The sequence below is a fragment of the Cucurbita pepo genome, chromosome 10 (assembly GCF_057944985.1).
Source record: "Cucurbita pepo subsp. pepo isolate OVF chromosome 10, ASM5794498v1, whole genome shotgun sequence".
In the NCBI taxonomy this organism is placed as follows: Eukaryota; Viridiplantae; Streptophyta; class Magnoliopsida; order Cucurbitales; family Cucurbitaceae; genus Cucurbita; species Cucurbita pepo.
In genome coordinates, this window is record NC_141807.1 from 2,655,503 (window position 1) to 2,675,296 (window position 19,794).

Below are 19,794 nucleotides of genomic sequence, written 5' to 3' on the forward strand. Positions count from 1 at the left end.
TTTGTTTAGGATTGCTTTACCGGTCTCCATCAATTCCTCCATATTTTAAAATGAAAGCTGCACTTGATTCATAAAGTTCCATATTTCCAGATATTGATGCGTCGGAATCTCACTTTGTATAGAGTTTTGCTCTGTCGGTGGAACTGAATTGAGTCCCTTTGTCCATATTCTAAACTAGTAGCTACTGAATTCAAATCCCAAATTCTGGGAGAATTTCAGTTTATGATATTTGATAAGAACATCTTACATTAACGCTAATAATTTGTCACAAAATCCTGGTGGATTATAGCACTGTTCACAAATCATCTCCTCTCACCAGTAACCTCCACAAGAACATAATCCATCTTCGAAGTGATGGAACCGATTCCGGTCCCTCATTACAATCTTACGTCCAGTGATTTTTGATATCAACTTCATTACAGCATGGCAATCTGAACAAACTCGGAGGTTCTTCACAATCTTGATGGTGGTGCCTGGTTGAGTACTGATAAGCCCAAAGGCAACAGCAAGCTTCTCACTATGAACTTCGAGTGATCGTTCCTTTTGTTCCTCCCCGAGATCATGTAAAACGACATCGGTCTGTGGTGTGTATCTGTGAGCTTTGAGCCAGCTATTTATCTCATTCAACATCACATATATTTCTTTGCTTTTGGGATGTTTCCTCTCCCCAGCAAGGAACTCATGCACCTTGTTGTTAACTTCAATTGAGCTGCAACCAGGCTCCTTTTCAATGCCATGCTCTTTCATCAACGTCCTCATCTTCGAAACCCCTTCCCAATTGCCTGTTGCAGCATATATATTGGAAAGAAGAACATACGTCCCTGAATTTGCAAGCTTCTGGTCAACAAGAAACTCTGCAATTTCCTCTCCCAATTTTATGTTACCATGAAGTCTACAAGACCCGAGCAATGTTCCCCAGATAACAGGGTCAGCTGCAACTCTCATGTTTTTCACGAGTTCATATGCTTCTTCAAGATGTCCCGCACGTCCTAGAAGATTAACCATACATCCATAGTGCTCGACCTTAGGTTCAATTCGGTATTTATCTCTCATCAATCTGAAGTAACTCCTTCCCTCCTCCACCAAGCCGCCATGGCTGCAGGCACTCAAAATGCCGATGAAAGTGATATCAGTTGGCTGGTATCCGATCTCAGACATTTCCTCGAACAACTGTAATGCATGTTGGCTAAATCCGTGCATGGCATAACCAACAATCATCGAATTCCAGGCGACCACATCCTTATCCCGAATCTGATCAAATACCAACCGTGCATCTTCCAAACTACCACATTTGCTATACATATCAACCAGTGCGGTGCCCACATGAACATTCATCTGAATGCCCTTATTCTCAATATACGAATGAACCCACCTTCCAGATTCGAGGGCTCCAAGCTGCCCACAAGCCGAAAGAACAGCCAGAACTGTTACTTCATTGGGCATGACTTTCGCCATCAACATTCGCCTGAAAAGCTTCAATGACTCATTGGGAACACCATTCTGCGCGTACCCACCAATCATCACATTCCAACAAACAACATCCCTCTCTTTCATCCCGTCGAACAAGGCCCGTGCCTCGCCAAGCTCCCCCAGCTTCACGTAGCAAGTAAGCATGGCCGTTAGAGAAACCAAGCTTCTCTCAGACATTTTATCAAACAGCTGGCGGGCGCACACGACATCGCCCCCTCTCGCGTATACATCGACCAGTCCCGTCCTGACATACAAATCAGAATCGAACCCGAACTTTATTGCTTGGCAATGGAGGACCTTTCCGAGTTCGAGAGAGCAGGATTTCAAGACCGAGGAGAAGGTGAAAACATTGGGCTCCACACCACCGTTTAGCATTTGCAAATAATACTTGAGAGCTCGGTCAAATAATCCACATTGTACGTGGCTATGAATAATTGCACTAAACGAAAAGACATTGGGTTCATCGGAAGTGTTAAAAACGGCTACCGAGTAATCAAGGCGTCCGAGAGCGGCGTACGAGCGTTGGAGCTTGAAATTTAAGATGGGGTTGTGGTAAAGTCCGTGGCGGAGAACAGAAGCGTGGATTTGAAGCAGGCGGTCGACGGATTTCGATTTATCAATTAGTAAGGCAAAACTTTCTACTTGTTGGAAACGATCGGAGGTTCTGGCCGTGGAACAAGAAGTTCGCAAGACAGATGAACAGTTGGTGGCGAAAATTGGCGGCGGTGATGCAGGTGAAGCTGTGAGAAAGGAAGATGTCATCCTTTCGGTGTTAACTCAAGCAATTGGCGCCATGGACATTCATGGGACACACAGAAATGGCATAAATTAACCCAAATACCGAACAGAAGAGGATAAATGTTTCAATTTTGGATTTTTTTTTTCACTTTAAAAAATAATTTTTTTTTAATATTTTAATCCAATAAATAAGTGATTGGAAACATGGTCAAAAGAAAAATTCAATTAAATAAAAATACAAATTCAGATTAGACCCAAAATTAAAAATTACAGGTGTATTTACACTTTATCAACTATTCGTGCCTTTCTAAATTTGAGAGCATATGAAATCGTTGCATGTTCTTGTTTGTAGACGTATAAACGTCTTTTTCATTATTGTTTGAGCATGTATGTCGATGTAATTTATGTGTACAAAGGAGTTTAAAATGCGAGTTAAAGTTGGTTGGGAAGGGCTTAATATTAGCATCATGGGATGAGCTTCAAGTAAGATATCATGAAGGCAAAACAGGAAGGAATGTTTGGGTTCTTGAGAATTTCCGCTTTGAAATTCTTAACCATTTAGAATATGAATATAGAGAACTTAAAAGTATCCTGTTTTCAAGAACCAGATGCAATTATGTGATAGCAACACAGAATTGAACAAAAAAAAAAAAAAAAATTAGTGCACGAAGTATAATCCAATATTCTATACCCTTTAATTAGTGGAATATAATGCAACAAACCCAACATTTGATAATCACTCATTTGGATATTCTTTTAAGGTATTCCAGAGACATTGGATGCTTTTGTTTCCAACATTTTAATCCTTATCCTACACTGCTTATTCTTAGTCTTATCAAAAGTACTTCAACTTCTCTTCAATTGTGAAAGTACCAGAAGTTGAAGCTACAAACAAAGAGTGAAGAAGAAGAATCTGTAGAACAAAGATTCAAATTGTCATTATGGTGACAACTTATTCTTTGGCTACAATACAAAGATATGCTTAAAGTATTATAAACAAATGAATTCTCATACAAGCTTAGAATTGTTTTTGTTTGGAATATTAGAGGACATAGATCGAGAGATATGAAACCAATTATGAAACCAAATCATCCTAAAAGAAAAGTAAGTTTGGCATCGAATCTTCTTTCATTGCCCAAACACAAATATGTGTTGTCGTCTCCATTGGTCTCTTTCACTTTCTCTCATATGCTTGCCAAATTCACAACATGGAAACACTCAAAGCCAGTTGGAAAATGTGGACATGACAACCTCAGGGCACCTAGCTGTACAATTGGACAAGACATCCCTCCATTCTCTTGCATCTCTATGTTTTGTCACCATTGACATCCCCATGAAAAGAAGGAACAGAACTATTCACAACTCCTACCATTTCCATGGAGGGTCCTCCAATTAATAGTTTTCTCATAATAAGAACGTATCAAAACTGTCTTCTCTTTCTCTTTCCTCCTTAACTTAAGTCTCCCGCAAACAAATGTTGTCTGTTTCTACTGGTTACATATCAAGTCAGTCTCATGATTTTAAAACGCGTCTGTTAGTAAGAAGTTTCCACACACTTCTAAGGAATATTTCGTTCTCCTCTCCAACCGTTGTGGGATCTCACAATCCACTCCCCTTAAGAGCCCAACGTCTTCGTTGGCACACCACCTAGTGTCTAGCTTTGATACCATTTGTAATGGCCCAAATCCACCGGTCTCTTTAGACTTTTTCTTCTGGACTCCCCTTAAAGTTTTAAAACGCGTCTACGAGGGAGAAGTTACCACACCCTTATAAGGAATGTTTCATTCTCCTCTCTAACCGATTTGAGATCTCACAATTCGTTTCTTTATAAAACTTAAGAACACATCAAAGAAAAAATTGTTCTTTTTAAGTAACTCTCTTTCTTGCTTGAAATGTTTGGTTACAAATGAGAAAAATGATACCTTTATGTACTTTCTTTAAAAACAGCTTTATAAATGAGTACATGTATACATACTATTCATGTACTAGATCATGCCATGCACCTAGAAATTCATGTATCTAACCATTTATGTATTTAGAAAATGTACTCAAATAACGCAAGACGATATCTTGAAGATATTTTAATCCAACACTTTGTTGTAGCATTAAAACAAGTCATCTTGACAAAAAGTAAGGGATCATAAGTTCAAAGTATGAGATTATATTAAGTTTTTCTTAGTATAAAGCTTAAACTTCTAAATTTAATGCGAATTTGATATGAATACATTACTTAACTCAATTTCTGAGACAAATACATCATGGAACAACGTAGAATAGTTTAATGAGAGAGAGAGAGAGAGAGAGAGAGAGAGAGAGAGAGAATAATGGATTAAAGAGTGACAATGAAACATTAGAATGTGGAATGTTTGTCTGTTAGAGGTGTACATAATTGAATTGACAGTACACAGCTTCTCTTTCTTAGCTTTTATTGTTTAAAGGTAAGCGAACAATAATACAACTCCACTTGTAACTCACTCCCTCCCTCATCGGATTCTTACTTCCTTCCCCATTTATATTTATATTTATATTTATATTTATATTTATATTTATATTAAACTCCCACACCCATCCAATGCAGCCATCACCTTCTTCCATGAGTTTCCCCAACAAATATGACTCAAATGGGGCGCCCATCCAGTGCCACCCAGATCACAACTTGGGCCAATTGTTGAGCTTAGGCCTCTGCACACCCGAGGGGCAGCCCTCCACGGACACCAAAGCCAAGCTCGCCAACCGTGGCGAGGACAGGTTGTTCTCCTGCAACTACTGCATGAAGAAGTTCTACAGTTCACAAGCGTTGGGAGGCCATCAAAACGCCCACAAGAGAGAAAGAGGAGCCGCCAAAAGGCACCACCACTCCGATCCCAGGACCACCATCATGCTCTCTACAATGGCTGCTTCTCTCAACTACGCAGTTGCTTCCCTTGGTATCACACCCCATTCCCTTCCCCATAACCCCACACAAGGTGCTGGGATTCAAAAAACGCCATTGCCAACACCTTTGAGAAGGGAAGATCATGCCATGGAAGCTTCCGATTCCACTTGGCCTGGAAGCTTCCGATTTAAGAAACAAGGATCATCCATGAACCACCTAGACTTGAACCTTCGACTATGATCACCGCACCCACACACCAAAAAATGAACCTCACTTGTTTTAATGTAAATTTTTACTAATTTTTAAAAAAATTTAATTCTTAGCTTCTACCTCATCAATGCAAATAAACATAATCATCACATCAACTGTTCTTCTCTCTCGAGGTCCGACATTCAAATTCTCATCTAAACACTTGAATTCGTTCATTCTAGTGTAATATACTCTCGAAATAAAGGTTTATATGCTTTATTATATTAAACTTTTAAAATAAGAAACTTGGTGTTTGAGCTTTTCTTTTAGTTTCTTACATCACATGTAAAAACATATTCCTTCCATGATTTAATTTTAGCAAGAATCGAATAATTCCAACAAACATTTCTTCAACTTTTATTATAAGAAAATTTTTAATTTTTAACTATCAATCAAAATTGAAGATAAGCCCAATGTTAAAGGCCCATTACAAGGGAGGATAAGCCCAATTAATTGAAGATAAGCCCAATGTTAAAGGCCCATTACAAGGGAGGATAAGCCCAATTAATTGAAGAATGACCGACCACCTTAAAGTCCAACAAAAGGGAAACATTGGGCTTATGTTCCCTTGTAATGGGCCTTGTCGTTACTGATTGTATACAACACAATAGGGTTAGTTTCTTTACTTCATGTGTCCTCGTATGCTTAAATTAGTTAGTTGAACTATACAAATTGACACATAATATATATATGTACACATAATAAAAACATTATCATATATAAATTAGATTTTAAAATGATGGATTAGTGGTAATGAAAAGGAAAAATGAAGGGTTTGACCTAATCCATATTATTGTGAGCGACAAGAGAGCAAAAATTAAAGGAATATGTTCCCTAATAATAATTAATTAATGTAAGTGCAAGAGATAATGGAATTACTAATTAATTAATAAATCCAGTAGAGGCTATTTTAAATTAATATTAAATTTTAATTGTCGAGACTTTTTTTGGTTGCTTTAAATGTCCATTAAAAAGCCACCATTTTTTGCCATTATTTCAACGCCAAATTAATAATCTCAATTAAGTCTTTGTTGCAACCATCAAAACCCTTCTTTGACTTCTCTAATATTCACTAACGTTGTCCTACAATTCTTCCACAACAGGTCGGCCCACTAAATTGCTTTGAATATTTATGCTTCAAAATATATATTAGTGTATGTTAGATGAACATCCAACACTTTTCCTTAATCGAAGTTCGACTCCTTTTCTTTTGGAGTCCTTTGTTCGAACATTTGAGGATTTACTAACCTATTGACACGATGAAGTTTAGGGTATAGCTCTGATACCATGTTAGATGAACACGACTCTCCACAATGGTATGATATTGTCAACTTTAAGCATAAGCTTTCATAGCTTTGTTTCGGGCTTCCTCAAAAGGCATCATACCAATGAAGAGAGTATTCTTTGATTATAAACCCATGATCATTCTCTAAATTAGCCGATGTTGGGCTTTCATCGTCCAACAATCTCAAGATTTTTTTTAAAAAGGTAAGAGAGTAAAATCATCTAGAAAGTCCATTCAAAGGTGTGTAGCCCACCCTTGAAGTTACCAACGACCTCAAGGTTCTTATGTGTCATTCAAGTCCCAAAAATAACTCGAATCGCCTTAAAAACTTCCCGCTCATCTATGAAATCTACCAACTAACAAAATGTTTCTAAAAGTAGTTGCATCATAGCTTCGAACACGATTAAAAGTAGACTCTAACGAATGAATATTACGGATATAGAAAATATAAAGACCGACAAATATATTTATAAAAAATAAAAACAAAATAAATATATAACAACAATGCACGTGTGTTGTCCCCATCTATCAAAACTTCTAGAGGACATTAATTAAGCATTCAAGGCTAGCAAAGGTTTGGTCAAAGTCACGGGTAGGATTTTTGAACATTAAATAAACGCGTGCGTTTTAAATGTCAACACAAATACCCTATTTCAATTCAAACCCAATAAAACATTCAAAAAATCATTTTAATATTTAATTTAATTATATTCAAATAATAAAGAAAATATATTGTTTAATTTCAAATAAAAATAAAAATAAATAATTGGGCCAACTTAATGAACTAAAATCACAGAAGTTTATTATATATATAGTAAGAAAATGCTTGTTATTTTAGCATAATGTGAAACAAAAGAAAAAAAGAAAATGATGTTGTTTGAAAAGTTGACAATGATGAGGTACACCTCGTCCTTATTCATGACGTACATCAATATAATATTTACACGTCAGCCATGGCGTTTCCAACTTAAAAGGAGAGGTTCCCCATGACCAAAACATTAATACATCACACCCTTGGCCCTCCTTCCTCTGCTTACTAATTGTCGGATCCCGCCGGCAGCCGTCATTGTCGCCGATCAACCAATCCAGCTGGAAAGGATCCTCAATCTGACCTGGCACTCACGGTGGCCCCCGCTGCTCTCCTCTCCCCTCGACAGAGCTACTCGTCCTGACCCCATCTGTCCTTTCTCTTTGCTCGCATGATGTCAACTATGACGTGTCAATATTAATCTATATATACACACCAATCCCTTCTTCTTTTTCCTCACTACTCACAGCTCAAAACTTGAAACATATATCCATCGCCATATCAGCTTTCTGTAACAATGGCCGTTGATTCTTCGGTTTCTCATGCCAAGGCCCTCCGGTTCATAGAGGAAACCACTACAAATGCTGACTCGGTTCAGAAAAGAGTGTTGGCCGAGATTCTGAACCGGAATGCTGATACGGAGTATCTGAACCGGTTCCGCCTCAATAGAGCCACCGACCAAGACGCCTTTAAGTCCAAAGTTCCGGTGGTTACTTACGAGGAGCTGGAGGCCGACATCCGACGTATTGCTAATGGCGATCGCTCCCCTATCTTTTCCTCTCATCCCATTTCTGAGTTTCTTACCAGGTGAAATTTTATGATAATTTCCAAATTATACACAATTAATTAATATAAATTATATCATGGTTACTCTAAATTGGATTTTAATTATGATTTACTGTATTTAATTTGCAGTTCTGGGACATCGGGTGGGGAGAGAAAATTAATGCCCACAATTAAAGAAGAAATGGAACGTCGTCAGCTGCTTTATAGTCTTCTCATGCCTATCATGAACCTGTAATTATCAATCTTAATCTCGGATTTAATTGAATGAAATTTGGAGATTAAAAAAAAAAAATTGACAAGTAATGACTTTTCAGGTACGTGCCGGGGTTGGACAAGGGGAAAGGACTCTACTTTTTATTTGTGAAGGCTGAAACCAAGACCCCTGGAGGGCTAGTGGCACGTCCAGTGCTCACCAGCTACTACAAGAGCGACATCTTCAAGACTAGACCCTATGACCCATTCAATGACTACACTAGCCCAAACGAGGCAATTCTATGCGCCAATTCCTTCCAAAGCATGTACACTCAGATGTTATGTGGCCTCCTAATGCGCCACCAAGTCCTCCGCGTGGGCGCCGTCTTTGCCTCTGGTCTCCTCCGCGCCATTCACTTCCTCCAGCTCAATTGGAAGCAGTTGGCATATGACATCTCCACTGGCACCCTAAGCCCCAAAATCACAGACCCTTGTCTCCGTGAATGCATAACCTCCAAATACCTAACAAACCCAAACCCGGAGCTGGCGGAATTCATCTCCAAGGAGTGCTCCATAGAGGAGTGGGAAGGAATTATCACAAGAATTTGGCCAAACACTAAGTACCTGGATGTGATTGTGACAGGAGCCATGGCTCAGTACATACCCACCTTGGAACTTTACAGTGGAGGGCTACCCATGGCTTGCACCATGTACGCTTCCTCGGAGTGCTATTTCGGGTTAAATTTGAACCCAATGTGCAAGCCCTCGGAAGTGACCTACACCATCATGCCAAACATGGGCTACTTCGAATTCCTCCCTCACGGCACGTCGTCTCCTCCAGCTCACTCCCACGACTCCCCACCTCGACTAGTCAACCTCGCTGACGTGGAACTCGGGAAAGTGTACGAGCTCGTAATCACAACCTACTCCGGACTCAACCGTTACCGAGTCGGTGACATTCTACAAGTAACGGGGTTCCACAACGCAGCCCCACAGTTCCGATTCATGAGAAGAAAGAACGTTCTTTTGAGCATCGATTCTGATAAGACAGATGAGGCCGAGTTGCAAACGGCCATCAACAATGCGGCGTTGTTGCTGCGGGAGTTCAACACCAGCGTGCTAGAGTACACGACCCACGCAGACACCAAAACAATCCCAGGACATTACGTCATATATCTGGAGCTTCTTGTAAAAGACACCGCAAATCCCCCTCCCGTGGAGACCTTAAACCAGTGCTGTCTGGCCATGGAAGAGAGCCTCAACTCGGTGTACCGCCAATGTCGAGTGGCCGACAACTCAATCGGACCGCTGGAGATCAGGGTGGTCAAAAACGGGACGTTTGAAGAGGTAATGGACTATGCAATCTCAAGGGGTGCATCCATAAACCAATACAAAGCGCCACGATGCGTGAACTTCACACCCATTCTCGAACTCCTCGACTCTAGGGTAATTTCAGCGCACTTTAGCCTATCCAAGCCGCACTGGACACCCGAACGAACACGTTAGATCCCAACGAGGTTGTCACCACTGTTGACTTCTAATAATGGTCGGATACAAAAGTAATTAATTATTAATATGGGTTATGTTTTTAAATAAATTTTAATTCTTATTTTATAATATTTTATCTCAAATTAAGTAATTTAAATAATCAGACAGAACTTGGGCCAATGGGCCATGTCTTTCATGGGCTCGTATGGACCTCAGACATCCGACGACACACATTGGGCTTATCTTCCTCGTAATGGGCCTCGTCCATAGCAATGGGCCGCTATGATTTGAATTTTTTAGTAATTTTAAATTTGTATTAATGGGTAGTTAAGGGCTATTTTGGACATTTGATCAATTATTAATTAATATAAAGTGAAGAAATTATTACTTAAAGTTGATTTTGTGGTGATAGTGAAAAGGGGAAAAGAAAATTTATATTCTTGCAGGCGACAAGAGAAGCAAAATTCAACGACTATGTTCCCTCCTAATTAATAATATAGACGCAAGAGATAATAGGATAACTTAATCCTACACTAATTAAACACACAGTATAGAGGCTAATTAGCCACTATTTTAATATAATATTCTCACAAATAAAATAAAATAAAATAAAATATTTGTTCGAAGGAGAGAATATTAGCTTTAACCACAGCATCTACCACGTTACCCCTATTAACTAGTTAGCTTATACCAATGGGGTATAGCATGCACCTAACTACATAACTCGATCAGACTAGTATTGTGTGTCTGTAATGAAATTAGGTTACGATCATAAATATAATAAAGTTACGAGAAGTTATATTTAGAATGAACAATATCATATCATTGTATAGATACTCGAAAGCTTATTGTTGTCTCAACAATTTTAGGTTGACAGACATAAAATGAATGTCGTATAAACATATAAGAACATGAAGAACGGTCGAAAAAGCCATTTAAAACCGCGAAAGATCTAAAGAGTAGAATCCAAAGAGAGTGGGTTGGATGGGATGATTAAACTTTGATTTCACATCGAACATTCACAGCCTTTATTCATATTTGGATTGACAAATGTGGTTTTTGGTCTGATACAATGCATGATTCTAAAAGTTTTGGAAGTTGCCTCATTTTAGCCAAGCAAAACGCTATCCACAATCCAATCTAATTCCCCAAATTCTATTGTAGTGGGTGAGAGGATCATACATCAAAAATATATTTTTGTATTCTTTATTTAAATCAATCTATTTGGATTACTCAATAAATTCCTAAACAAAATTATTCATACCACAAATACATGATAAATTTCAAACATTTCAATCTAAAATGTGTTCATGTCTAGCTACAAATCTCCAAAAGATATAATAATTATATGAAACATAGACGTCATTTCATATCAAATCTAAGCATAATTTAGCTAATTAAGGCAAGTTTTCCGACCAATACATTAGGACTTCAAGTCTTTTTGAGACGTTGTTAATATCTAATTTGACATTAATAGCATTTGGACCCACTGGTTGACAAAGTGTTCCAAGATTATGTTGGGAGAAAGCATCCCATTGAATATCATATCACAAACAAAAAGAAAAGCACGTGAAAAGTGATTGAATGATTTGAGAAAATTTGCAAATTTTCGTCCCTATCTTCATTAATTACTTCCATTGTTATAAGCTCACGAGTGCTCTACATCTTTGGTTTAATTCATCAACACATTATTATTTTTTATTTTCTTCATAATCCCATTTTATAGTAATGTTTCCCTAAACAAAGTACTTTGATTTATTTTAGTGCACAATCACAGAATTACCGACTTAGAAGTGCTAAGCTAAAAGCATAACATAATCAACACATTATTAATTTTTAAAAACAGTGAGACCGACAAAGATACATAACGAGCCGAAGCGAACAATATCGGTTAATAGTGGGGTTTGGCTGTTACAAATGGTATTAGAGTCAAACACCAGACGGTTGCCAGTGAGGACGCTGGGTCCCTAAGGAGAGTAAATTGTGAGATATCATACCGATTGGAGAGGGGAACAAACCTTCTTTATAATGTTGTAGAAACCTCTCCCTAACAAATGCGTTTAAAAAATCGTGAAGTTGATGGCGATACGTAATAGGGCAAAACAGATAATATCTTAGAATCATATGAGTTCACAAAGCTAGATCATATGAACCTAACCAATGAACCAAAGCTTGAGAGCAACCGAAGAAAGAAGAGCACGAATGCCTTATTTTGGAGGACAAAGAAGAACAAAACATCTTCCTCATCTCTCGTCCTTTTCACTATAACAAGTAAAACAACGGGTTCGTGGTTCTATAAGAGTTAATTACAAGTGCATGCATATGTCCTGTCTGGTTTTATTTTGAATCTTGCTTGTCCCAATTGTCACTCTAAATAATATTGTTGTCGTTGACCGCAAACCCCAAAACTCTAAACATCATTTTCTACGTTTTCTCTTCCACAGCCAGCTTCCTGCCTTTTCCATGCTGCTTTCGTATACGTATGCCACTTTGCCACTTATTAACACACGTGTTTCCGACCATCTAAGCTGAGCCAAAAGGTACTCGAGAGAAATTCGTGTTCAAAATATTATGTTACGTAGAAGTTTTCATCAATTTTAGTAGTTTTTGGGTTCATTGGTGATTTAATATAGATAGCAAACGAGAAGGTCAAGTTCTTAACTTGAACATAACTCGATTTGTTTAGGCATATGTCCTTCGATCCATGTTGGAATCTTTTAGGTTCAATTATTACGCGTGATTGAAGGAAATTTGTCTCATTTATCCTTTCGATTCTTTTGAGCTTCAAGACAAAACAACTTCTTACCCATGACCTAATTTTATAAATATGAACAGTTATTATAATTTTTGTAATATATGTTATGAACACAATCCTTCTCTGACAAGATTTGTTTTTCTATTTGAACAAATATATATGAAAATGACTATACCCTTTGAAGAATCTAGCTACAAGTTTAGTACACGTAAAGTATTCTCGATGTTTTGTCATTTTTGTATTGAAAAAGGGATGGTTTTGGTGTTTATTGAGGGTATGTAGTAGGGAAGAATAGTTTTATCGACATGTTTTTACGATTATGAATCAGAACTTGTATGTCTATGAAACAACAAGTTTGTTTAGATAATTAGATTAACGTTGTTAATCCTTTGGAAATGAACTCCAATTTCTTTGTTGATGATATTAGGGACAAGAAAACACATACACTTAGCTCGGTTGAAGGCTTCTTATTGATACCATGGACGCCCAACATGGCCTCCCAATTCATTCGCCTCCAACGAACAACACAACTAGGTGGGTGAAGAAAAATCCTTCATGGGGTTAAATTACTTTTGAATTTAACAAATAACATAGAAATTATTGATTTTTTTGTCACAAGATTGAATTTCAAGTCGCAATCTATATTGGAAACCATCAAAATTAGGGAAGTGGGTAAAACGTGTGGACAAGTTTTGACAGACTCCCAAACCTAACTGTTGAATGTAATGAAAGAAATTAGGTTAGAAAAGAACCAAAATTGTCTCAAATTTTGACCATTTGTTGCTTTCATTGACTTTCAAAAGAGGCAGCTAACTATTCTCTGTCCCCCCCAAACCTGCTCCAATCAAACGCCTTCAAACCATATGGCATATGGCATATTCTAATGCCCTCTTTTCTACGAGACAAAACATTATGTAATCGTCCAAGCTCACCGCTAACAGATATTATCAACTTTGGTCCGTTATGTATCGCCCTTTGCCTCACGATTTTAAACCGCGTTTACTGATAAGAGGTTTCCACACTCTTATAAGAAATATTTCGTTTCTCTCTCCAACCAATATGAGATCTCATAATAATCCATACGTTAGAGAGGGGAACGAAACATTCCTTATAAAGATGTAGAAACCTCTCTCTAGTAGACGCGTTTTAAAATCGTGAGACGATACATAACAGGCCAAAATAGACAATTTCTATTAACGGTGGGCTTGGATTATTACAAATTACATAAGAGTCAATCACGAGGTAATGTGCCAGTGAGAACGCTGGACCCTGAAGGAGGATAAACTATAAGATCCCACAGTTGAGAAGGAGAACGAAACATTCCTTAAAAGGGTATGAAAACCTCTACCTAGTAGACATGTTTTAAAATTATGAGGTAGATCGCGATACGTAACGGGTCAAAACAGACAATATCTACTAGCGGTGAATTTGGACGGTTACAGGTTGCCACATAATTTATGAGGGTTTGTGAGTTTGAAAAGTGGAAGTAGAGGCATTAATAATTAATGATTAAAAGCGAGGAAAAGATGGTGTGAAAGTCATGGGGGATATAAATAAAGAGAGGGTTTAAAGATGAAGCAAACGTGTGTGGGTTAGGAAGTCAATGCGACAACCAAACATAATTTGGTGTTGCTAAGAAGTTTGAATCTGGGAAGCCAAATCCTTTGACCCTCCGAATGTTTTGTGGTAACTTAGCAACGCCCCCTATTGCCTTTGCCCTTTGCTTTCCTCTATCTTCAACGCTAATTAATTCCCCAAAATTCAAACTCTTCTTAATTCCATGTTCCACAATTCCTCGACAACACGTCGGCCCTCTCGATTGTTTGACTCTCAATCTCAAACACTTCTCAACGCCCATCCGTTTTCCTTATATTTTACAAATTTATAACAAAAATGTCGAAGCTTTCGATATATGTAAATAATATAACATAACGTCCTTTTCCTCTTATAATATTTTTCTACCAAATAATCTTTACGTGTGAATGTCTACAATAGGGAGATACAAGCTGTCACTTGTGGGTCATGAATGTGCATGAAATTCAATAATAATATGTCCTATTGTGACTAAATTATTGGGTAACGTCACACGTGTCACGCTATTACGTGTTTAAAATAATGTTATTTTTCAAAGAATATATACGCATAATTGAGAACAGGACCATAATAATTTTGTATTATTAGATTATTTTCATAATTTAATTATAAAGTTTGGATAGTTAGGGTTTGGCAATAAATGCATTTCTTTTTTTCTAAGTAGAAGCCAAACAAAATCAAATCTATTTATAAAAACTAAAGCTTTTTGTTGCAAAAGAACAAAAGTTGGACGGCCAAATTTTGAGTGGTCGTGACATTTTTCATTAAGAACAAATAAGAACTGTATTTAATCCTACAAATTTCTTTTCCTTTGTATAGCAATTTGAGACAATGGCCAATTTGGTAGTAGCAACAATAGTTCAAACCTCAAAATGACCCAACAAACATTCTCAGTTCTTCTATTTTGTTTTCCTATCTTCCAATACAAAAATTCGATAGTAACAACGCTCATATTTAATTTAAAGTGACACGAGAGTAAAAAATTGTAGGTATAACAAAAAAACGAACAAAAGGAGAGGCTAGAGGAAGGTCTTCCAATTCAAGAATATATTAGAAATATCATAATTACAAAATATATGAATATGGTTTTTTCGTAATGTCATATGGAAGAGTCTTCTAGTTTAATACATGATTTTGTTCGATAATTCAAATGATGTACCCTATATAAACAAAATACTCTCGATAATCTTTATTTTATTAGCAATAATTCCAAAAGTACTTTTGAAATCTTATTCAAAAAGCTAAAAATTAATTTTAATTGTTTTATGGTTTGAAATACGAAAAAGAATTAAAAGGGCTACTTTGTAATTAAACCAATAGGACCTTGATTAAATGAACAATGGATTCAGGTTGGAATTATAGTTGATACAAGAGATATGCAAAAGAAAGGGATATTATTTGTGTCAACAACGTTTTTGGGAGGACAAATGAAGAGAATATATTCCATTGTCAAAAATAAACCAAACAAATTTAAAACCTTAATTACAGTTTTGATAATAACTACCTCTTATGACATGCAGATTGGGAGATTTAATTTCCTTTTCTTCTCATTTTTTAAACAATCATCATTTTCTATGCCAATTATTTTTTATTTTTTTAAATATCCAAACTTCATTTATATTTTAAAATAACCATTTCATAATTTATTGGTTGGAATAAAAGCAAAAAGATAATATAACATAAAGATAAAAGTAATAAAAATTGAGAGACATTTATGGAAACTTTGCATTAATTATATTAAATTTTGAAGGAAAAGAAAACGCATAGGCTGGCGAAGAAAACTATGTAAATGCAATGCAACTGTCATAAGTTTAATTTTAAAATAAAATAAAACAAAAACAAAGCCAGATTTTTACCTACCCTCTTCGTTTTAAATGCTCGACACCAAGGGTAGGTTCAAAATTAAAATTGTAATCAACTGAAAAAGGAAAAAAGAAAATAAAATTTATAATCAACGTCATGTTCACGTGATAACACCTTCAAATAATAATTCAATAATTCCCATTATGATCTTATCGCCAATTGCTTTCAAACAATATATTATATGATTAATTATATTTCCATCTTATCCTATCCCCATGTTTGCGACCATTTTTTTTATAAAATAAAGTTTTTTTAAAGAAATTAATAAATCGTTCTATTTATTAATGAATATGTAAAATGATTAGCGTGGGATTAGCAATTAACAGTGGAGGCGTTGAAATATACGGAAGTGATTGGCCGCCTTCTCCCTTCCTCCTTCTCGGGTTCTCCCTTGCCTTACAAATTGGCTGCTTCCGCCGGCAGCCGTCCTTGTCTCCAATAACATGGTCCTCACTCCAAAACAAAATCAGTATTTGACCTGGCACAAACATGTGGGCCTCACATGTCCACCCCTTCCTACACACGCCTATGTGTACTGGACCCACATGTTCCTTCTCTCCACAGCAACAGTCACATCCAAATATATTTTTTTCTTCCTTATATGACGTGGATTTTGAGGTGTCATCACAGCATGCATTACCATTGCCTCTCACCTCTTCCCTCTTCTCATTTTGCTATATAAATCCCACACTCACAACTTCACCGCTCATCTATTCCTTCTCATATTCCTACTACTATCTCTTTTCAAAGTTCTTGCCTTCTTGTTTTTATAATGGCAGTTGATTCTCAGCTTTCGTCCCCTCTTCCCCCGCCGCCCTCCGATAAGGACGCCAAAGCCCTTCGCTTCATAGAGGAGGTCACTACAAATACTGACGCGGTTCAGCAAAGGGTGTTGGCAGAGATTCTGAGCCGCAACGCAAATACTGAGTACGTCAACCGCTTCCGCCTCAATGGAGCCACTGACAGGGACACCTATAAGTCCAAGATTCCCGTCGTTACTTACGAAGATCTCCAGCCCGACATCCAACGTATTGCCAATGGCGATCGCTCTCCTATTTTTTCATCCACTCCCATTTCTGAGTTTCTCACCAGGTCAATTTTGTAATTAACCTAAATATATTTGGGTTTTTTTTTTTTTTTTTTTTTTTTTTTTTTTTTTTTTTTTTATGTAAATGGAATTTAAATTGTATTTAATTTCACAGTTCTGGGACATCGGCTGGGGAGAGGAAACTGATGCCGACAATTCAAGAAGAAATGGAGCGTCGTCAGCTGCTTTACAGCCTTCTCATGCCCATTATGAATCTGTAAGAATTCACTCTTGTCTACCTGACTCGACCTGACTCGTTTTTAATTTAATTTTGAGGCGGAAGAAAATTAATAATGAACAAAATGGTCAGGTATGTGCCGGGATTGGACAAAGGGAAGGGGCTCTACTTTTTATTCGTGAAGGCTGAAACCAAGACCCCTGGAGGGCTAGTGGCTCGTCCAGTGCTCACCAGCTACTACAAGAGCGACATCTTCAAGACTAGGCCCTATGACCCTTTCAATGATTACACTAGCCCAAACGAGGCCGTTCTATGCGCCGATTCCTTCCAAAGCATGTACACTCAAATGTTATGTGGGCTATTGATGCGCGAGCAAGTCCTCCGAGTTGGCGCCGTCTTCGCCTCTGGCCTCCTCCGCGCCATCCGCTTCCTGCAGCTGAACTGGAAACAGCTGGCACACGACATTTCCACCGGAACCCTAAACCCCAAAATCACAGACCCTTGTCTCCGTGAATGCATCGTTTCAAAATACCTAACAAACCCAAATCCGGAGGTGGCGGAATTCATCTCCAAGGAGTGTTCCACAGAGGAGTGGGAAGGGATTATCACTAGAATTTGGCCAAACACCAAATACCTTGACGTCATCGTCACAGGAGCCATGGCTCAGTATATTCCCACGCTGGAATTTTACAGCGGTGGGTTACCCATGGCTTGTACTATGTACGCTTCCTCGGAGTGCTATTTCGGGGTTAATTTGAAGCCAATGTGCAAGCCCTCAGAAGTGACCTACACCATCATGCCAAACATGGGCTACTTCGAATTCCTCCCGCACGACACGTCGTCCCCTCCTGTTCTCTCCCGCGACTCCCCACCTCGACTTGTCGACCTCGCGGACGTGGAAGTCGGGAAAGAGTACGAGCTGGTAATCACAACCTACGCTGGACTCCGGCGGTACCGAGTGGGCGACGTGCTGGAGGTCACAGGGTTCCACAACGCGGCCCCACAGTTCCGGTTCGTGAGACGAAAAAACGTTCTGCTCAGCATTGACTCCGACAAGACCGACGAGGCGGAGCTCCAGAAGGCAGTGGAGAACGCGTCATCTCTTCTCCGAGAGCTGAACACCAGCGTGGTGGAATACACGAGCTATGCCGACACAAAAACAATCCCAGGACATTACGTCATATATTGGGAGCTTCTAGTGAAAGACGAAGCCGCAAATTCTCCGCCGCCTGCGGAGATTCTAAATCAGTGCTGCCTTGCCATCGAAGAGAGCCTGAACTCGGTGTACCGCCAAGGCCGAGTCGCGGATAACTCAATTGGACCACTAGAGATCAGGGTTGTGAAAAACGGAACGTTTGAAGAGCTAATGGACTACGCCATCTCAAGGGGTGCATCAATCAACCAGTACAAAGCACCACGGTGCGTAAACTTCACACCCATTGTGGAGCTCCTCGACTCTAGGGTAGCTTCAGTGCACTTTAGCCCATCCAAGCCGCACTGGACACCCGAACGACGTCGTTGAAACCAACCAACAAAAACAAAAACAAAACAAAACAAAACAAAAAAAAAAAAAAAAAAAAAAAGAAAATTGAAAAAGACCCATATGTATAAAAAGATTATATATGATGATGACGACGACGTAGCAGCAGCCAAGCAGATGAGGATAGAGTTTGAGTTTGTTGGATTATGCATATGTCTTTTAGAAGTGTTTTTTTTTTTTTTTTTTTTGGGTTAAGGAAAGGTTGTAGGTTGATGTGTTTGTGTGTAATAAGGTTGAAGTAATGTCTAAAATATGGGCTTCATGATGTAATTGTTGTGTTTACAAATATGTCTGTTGGTCTATTGCATCCTTTTTCTTTCCTTTTTTCCTTTCTTTTGAGTGTAAAAAGAGAGTGTGGAAAATAATAACTTTTTTAAAAAAATTATTTTCTTGGCTGCCGCTGCTTCTTCCATAAAGCAATGCCATATAATTTGTAGCTATCACAAACCCTTCTCCACTCAATTCATTCATTTAGATGCATTGCATTTATCTATTTTTGCACTTATTCTTCATAATTATATCAATTATGTTCTTCCCTCCCTTCTTCATCATCATTCACTTCTCCCAATTAAATTTCTTATTCCTAACCAACCAATTCCTTTTCTTTCTTTTTTTTTTTTTTTTTTTTTTTGGTTTTACCTTGTAAGAAAATAAAATATATACAATTTTATGGAAAACAAAGATGAGAAATTCTATTTTTGTGTTTTTTTTTCTTTAATTAGACTAAAAAAATATTAAAAAGAAAGTTTTTGAAAGGTGGGTGTAGATTACATATAAAGGAGAGTAATTTTAATGAGACTTTTAAAATATATGCATAAAGCACTTTAATTTAAAAAAGCCAAGAAATACAGAGGACAGGACATGTCAGAAATTTGAGAGTTGTTTTT

At 37.8% G+C, this 19,794-nt stretch overlaps 4 protein-coding genes across 4 annotated transcripts; 3 read left to right on the forward strand and 1 right to left on the reverse strand.

Annotated features, from left to right (window-relative positions):
- Positions 1–185: 185 nt before the first annotated feature.
- On the reverse strand, positions 186–2,358 carry LOC111803286 (Tetratricopeptide repeat (TPR)-like superfamily protein). The gene has a single exon (XM_023687616.2). The coding sequence runs from the start codon at positions 2,230–2,232 to the stop codon at positions 313–315; it is 1,920 nt and encodes a 639-aa protein (XP_023543384.2). The 5' UTR covers positions 2,233–2,358; the 3' UTR covers positions 186–312.
- Positions 2,359–4,780: 2,422 nt separating this feature from the next.
- Positions 4,781–5,323, forward strand: LOC111803697 (zinc finger protein 7-like). Its single transcript, XM_023688222.2, has one exon. The coding sequence runs from the start codon at positions 4,781–4,783 to the stop codon at positions 5,321–5,323; it is 543 nt and encodes a 180-aa protein (XP_023543990.2).
- A 2,574-nt stretch (positions 5,324–7,897) lies between these two features.
- Positions 7,898–10,239, forward strand: LOC111804342 (putative indole-3-acetic acid-amido synthetase GH3.1). Its single transcript, XM_023689104.2, has 3 exons — positions 7,898–8,232; positions 8,341–8,442; positions 8,526–10,239. Exons 1-3 carry the CDS (start codon positions 7,943–7,945, stop codon positions 9,907–9,909), a joined length of 1,776 nt encoding a protein of 591 aa, XP_023544872.2. The 5' UTR covers positions 7,898–7,942; the 3' UTR covers positions 9,910–10,239.
- Positions 10,240–16,802: 6,563 nt separating this feature from the next.
- On the forward strand, positions 16,803–19,209 carry LOC111803101 (putative indole-3-acetic acid-amido synthetase GH3.1). Its single transcript, XM_023687373.2, has 3 exons — positions 16,803–17,194; positions 17,305–17,406; positions 17,500–19,209. Exons 1-3 carry the CDS (start codon positions 16,875–16,877, stop codon positions 18,887–18,889), a joined length of 1,812 nt encoding a protein of 603 aa, XP_023543141.2. The 5' UTR covers positions 16,803–16,874; the 3' UTR covers positions 18,890–19,209.
- The last annotated feature ends 585 nt before the right edge of the window (positions 19,210–19,794 follow it).

Coding starts and splice junctions, on each gene's coding strand:
- LOC111803286 (XM_023687616.2), bottom strand. CDS start 2,232: ATGACATCTTCCTTTCTCACAGCTTCACCTGCATCACCGCCGCCAATT.
- LOC111803697 (XM_023688222.2), top strand. CDS start 4,781: ATGCAGCCATCACCTTCTTCCATGAGTTTCCCCAACAAATATGACTCA.
- LOC111804342 (XM_023689104.2), top strand. CDS start 7,943: ATGGCCGTTGATTCTTCGGTTTCTCATGCCAAGGCCCTCCGGTTCATA. Junction 8,233..8,340: donor ATTTCTGAGTTTCTTACCAG/GTGAAATTTTAT, acceptor TTTAATTTGCAG/TTCTGGGACATCGGGTGGGG. Junction 8,443..8,525: donor CTCATGCCTATCATGAACCT/GTAATTATCAAT, acceptor ATGACTTTTCAG/GTACGTGCCGGGGTTGGACA.
- LOC111803101 (XM_023687373.2), top strand. CDS start 16,875: ATGGCAGTTGATTCTCAGCTTTCGTCCCCTCTTCCCCCGCCGCCCTCC. Junction 17,195..17,304: donor ATTTCTGAGTTTCTCACCAG/GTCAATTTTGTA, acceptor TTAATTTCACAG/TTCTGGGACATCGGCTGGGG. Junction 17,407..17,499: donor CTCATGCCCATTATGAATCT/GTAAGAATTCAC, acceptor CAAAATGGTCAG/GTATGTGCCGGGATTGGACA.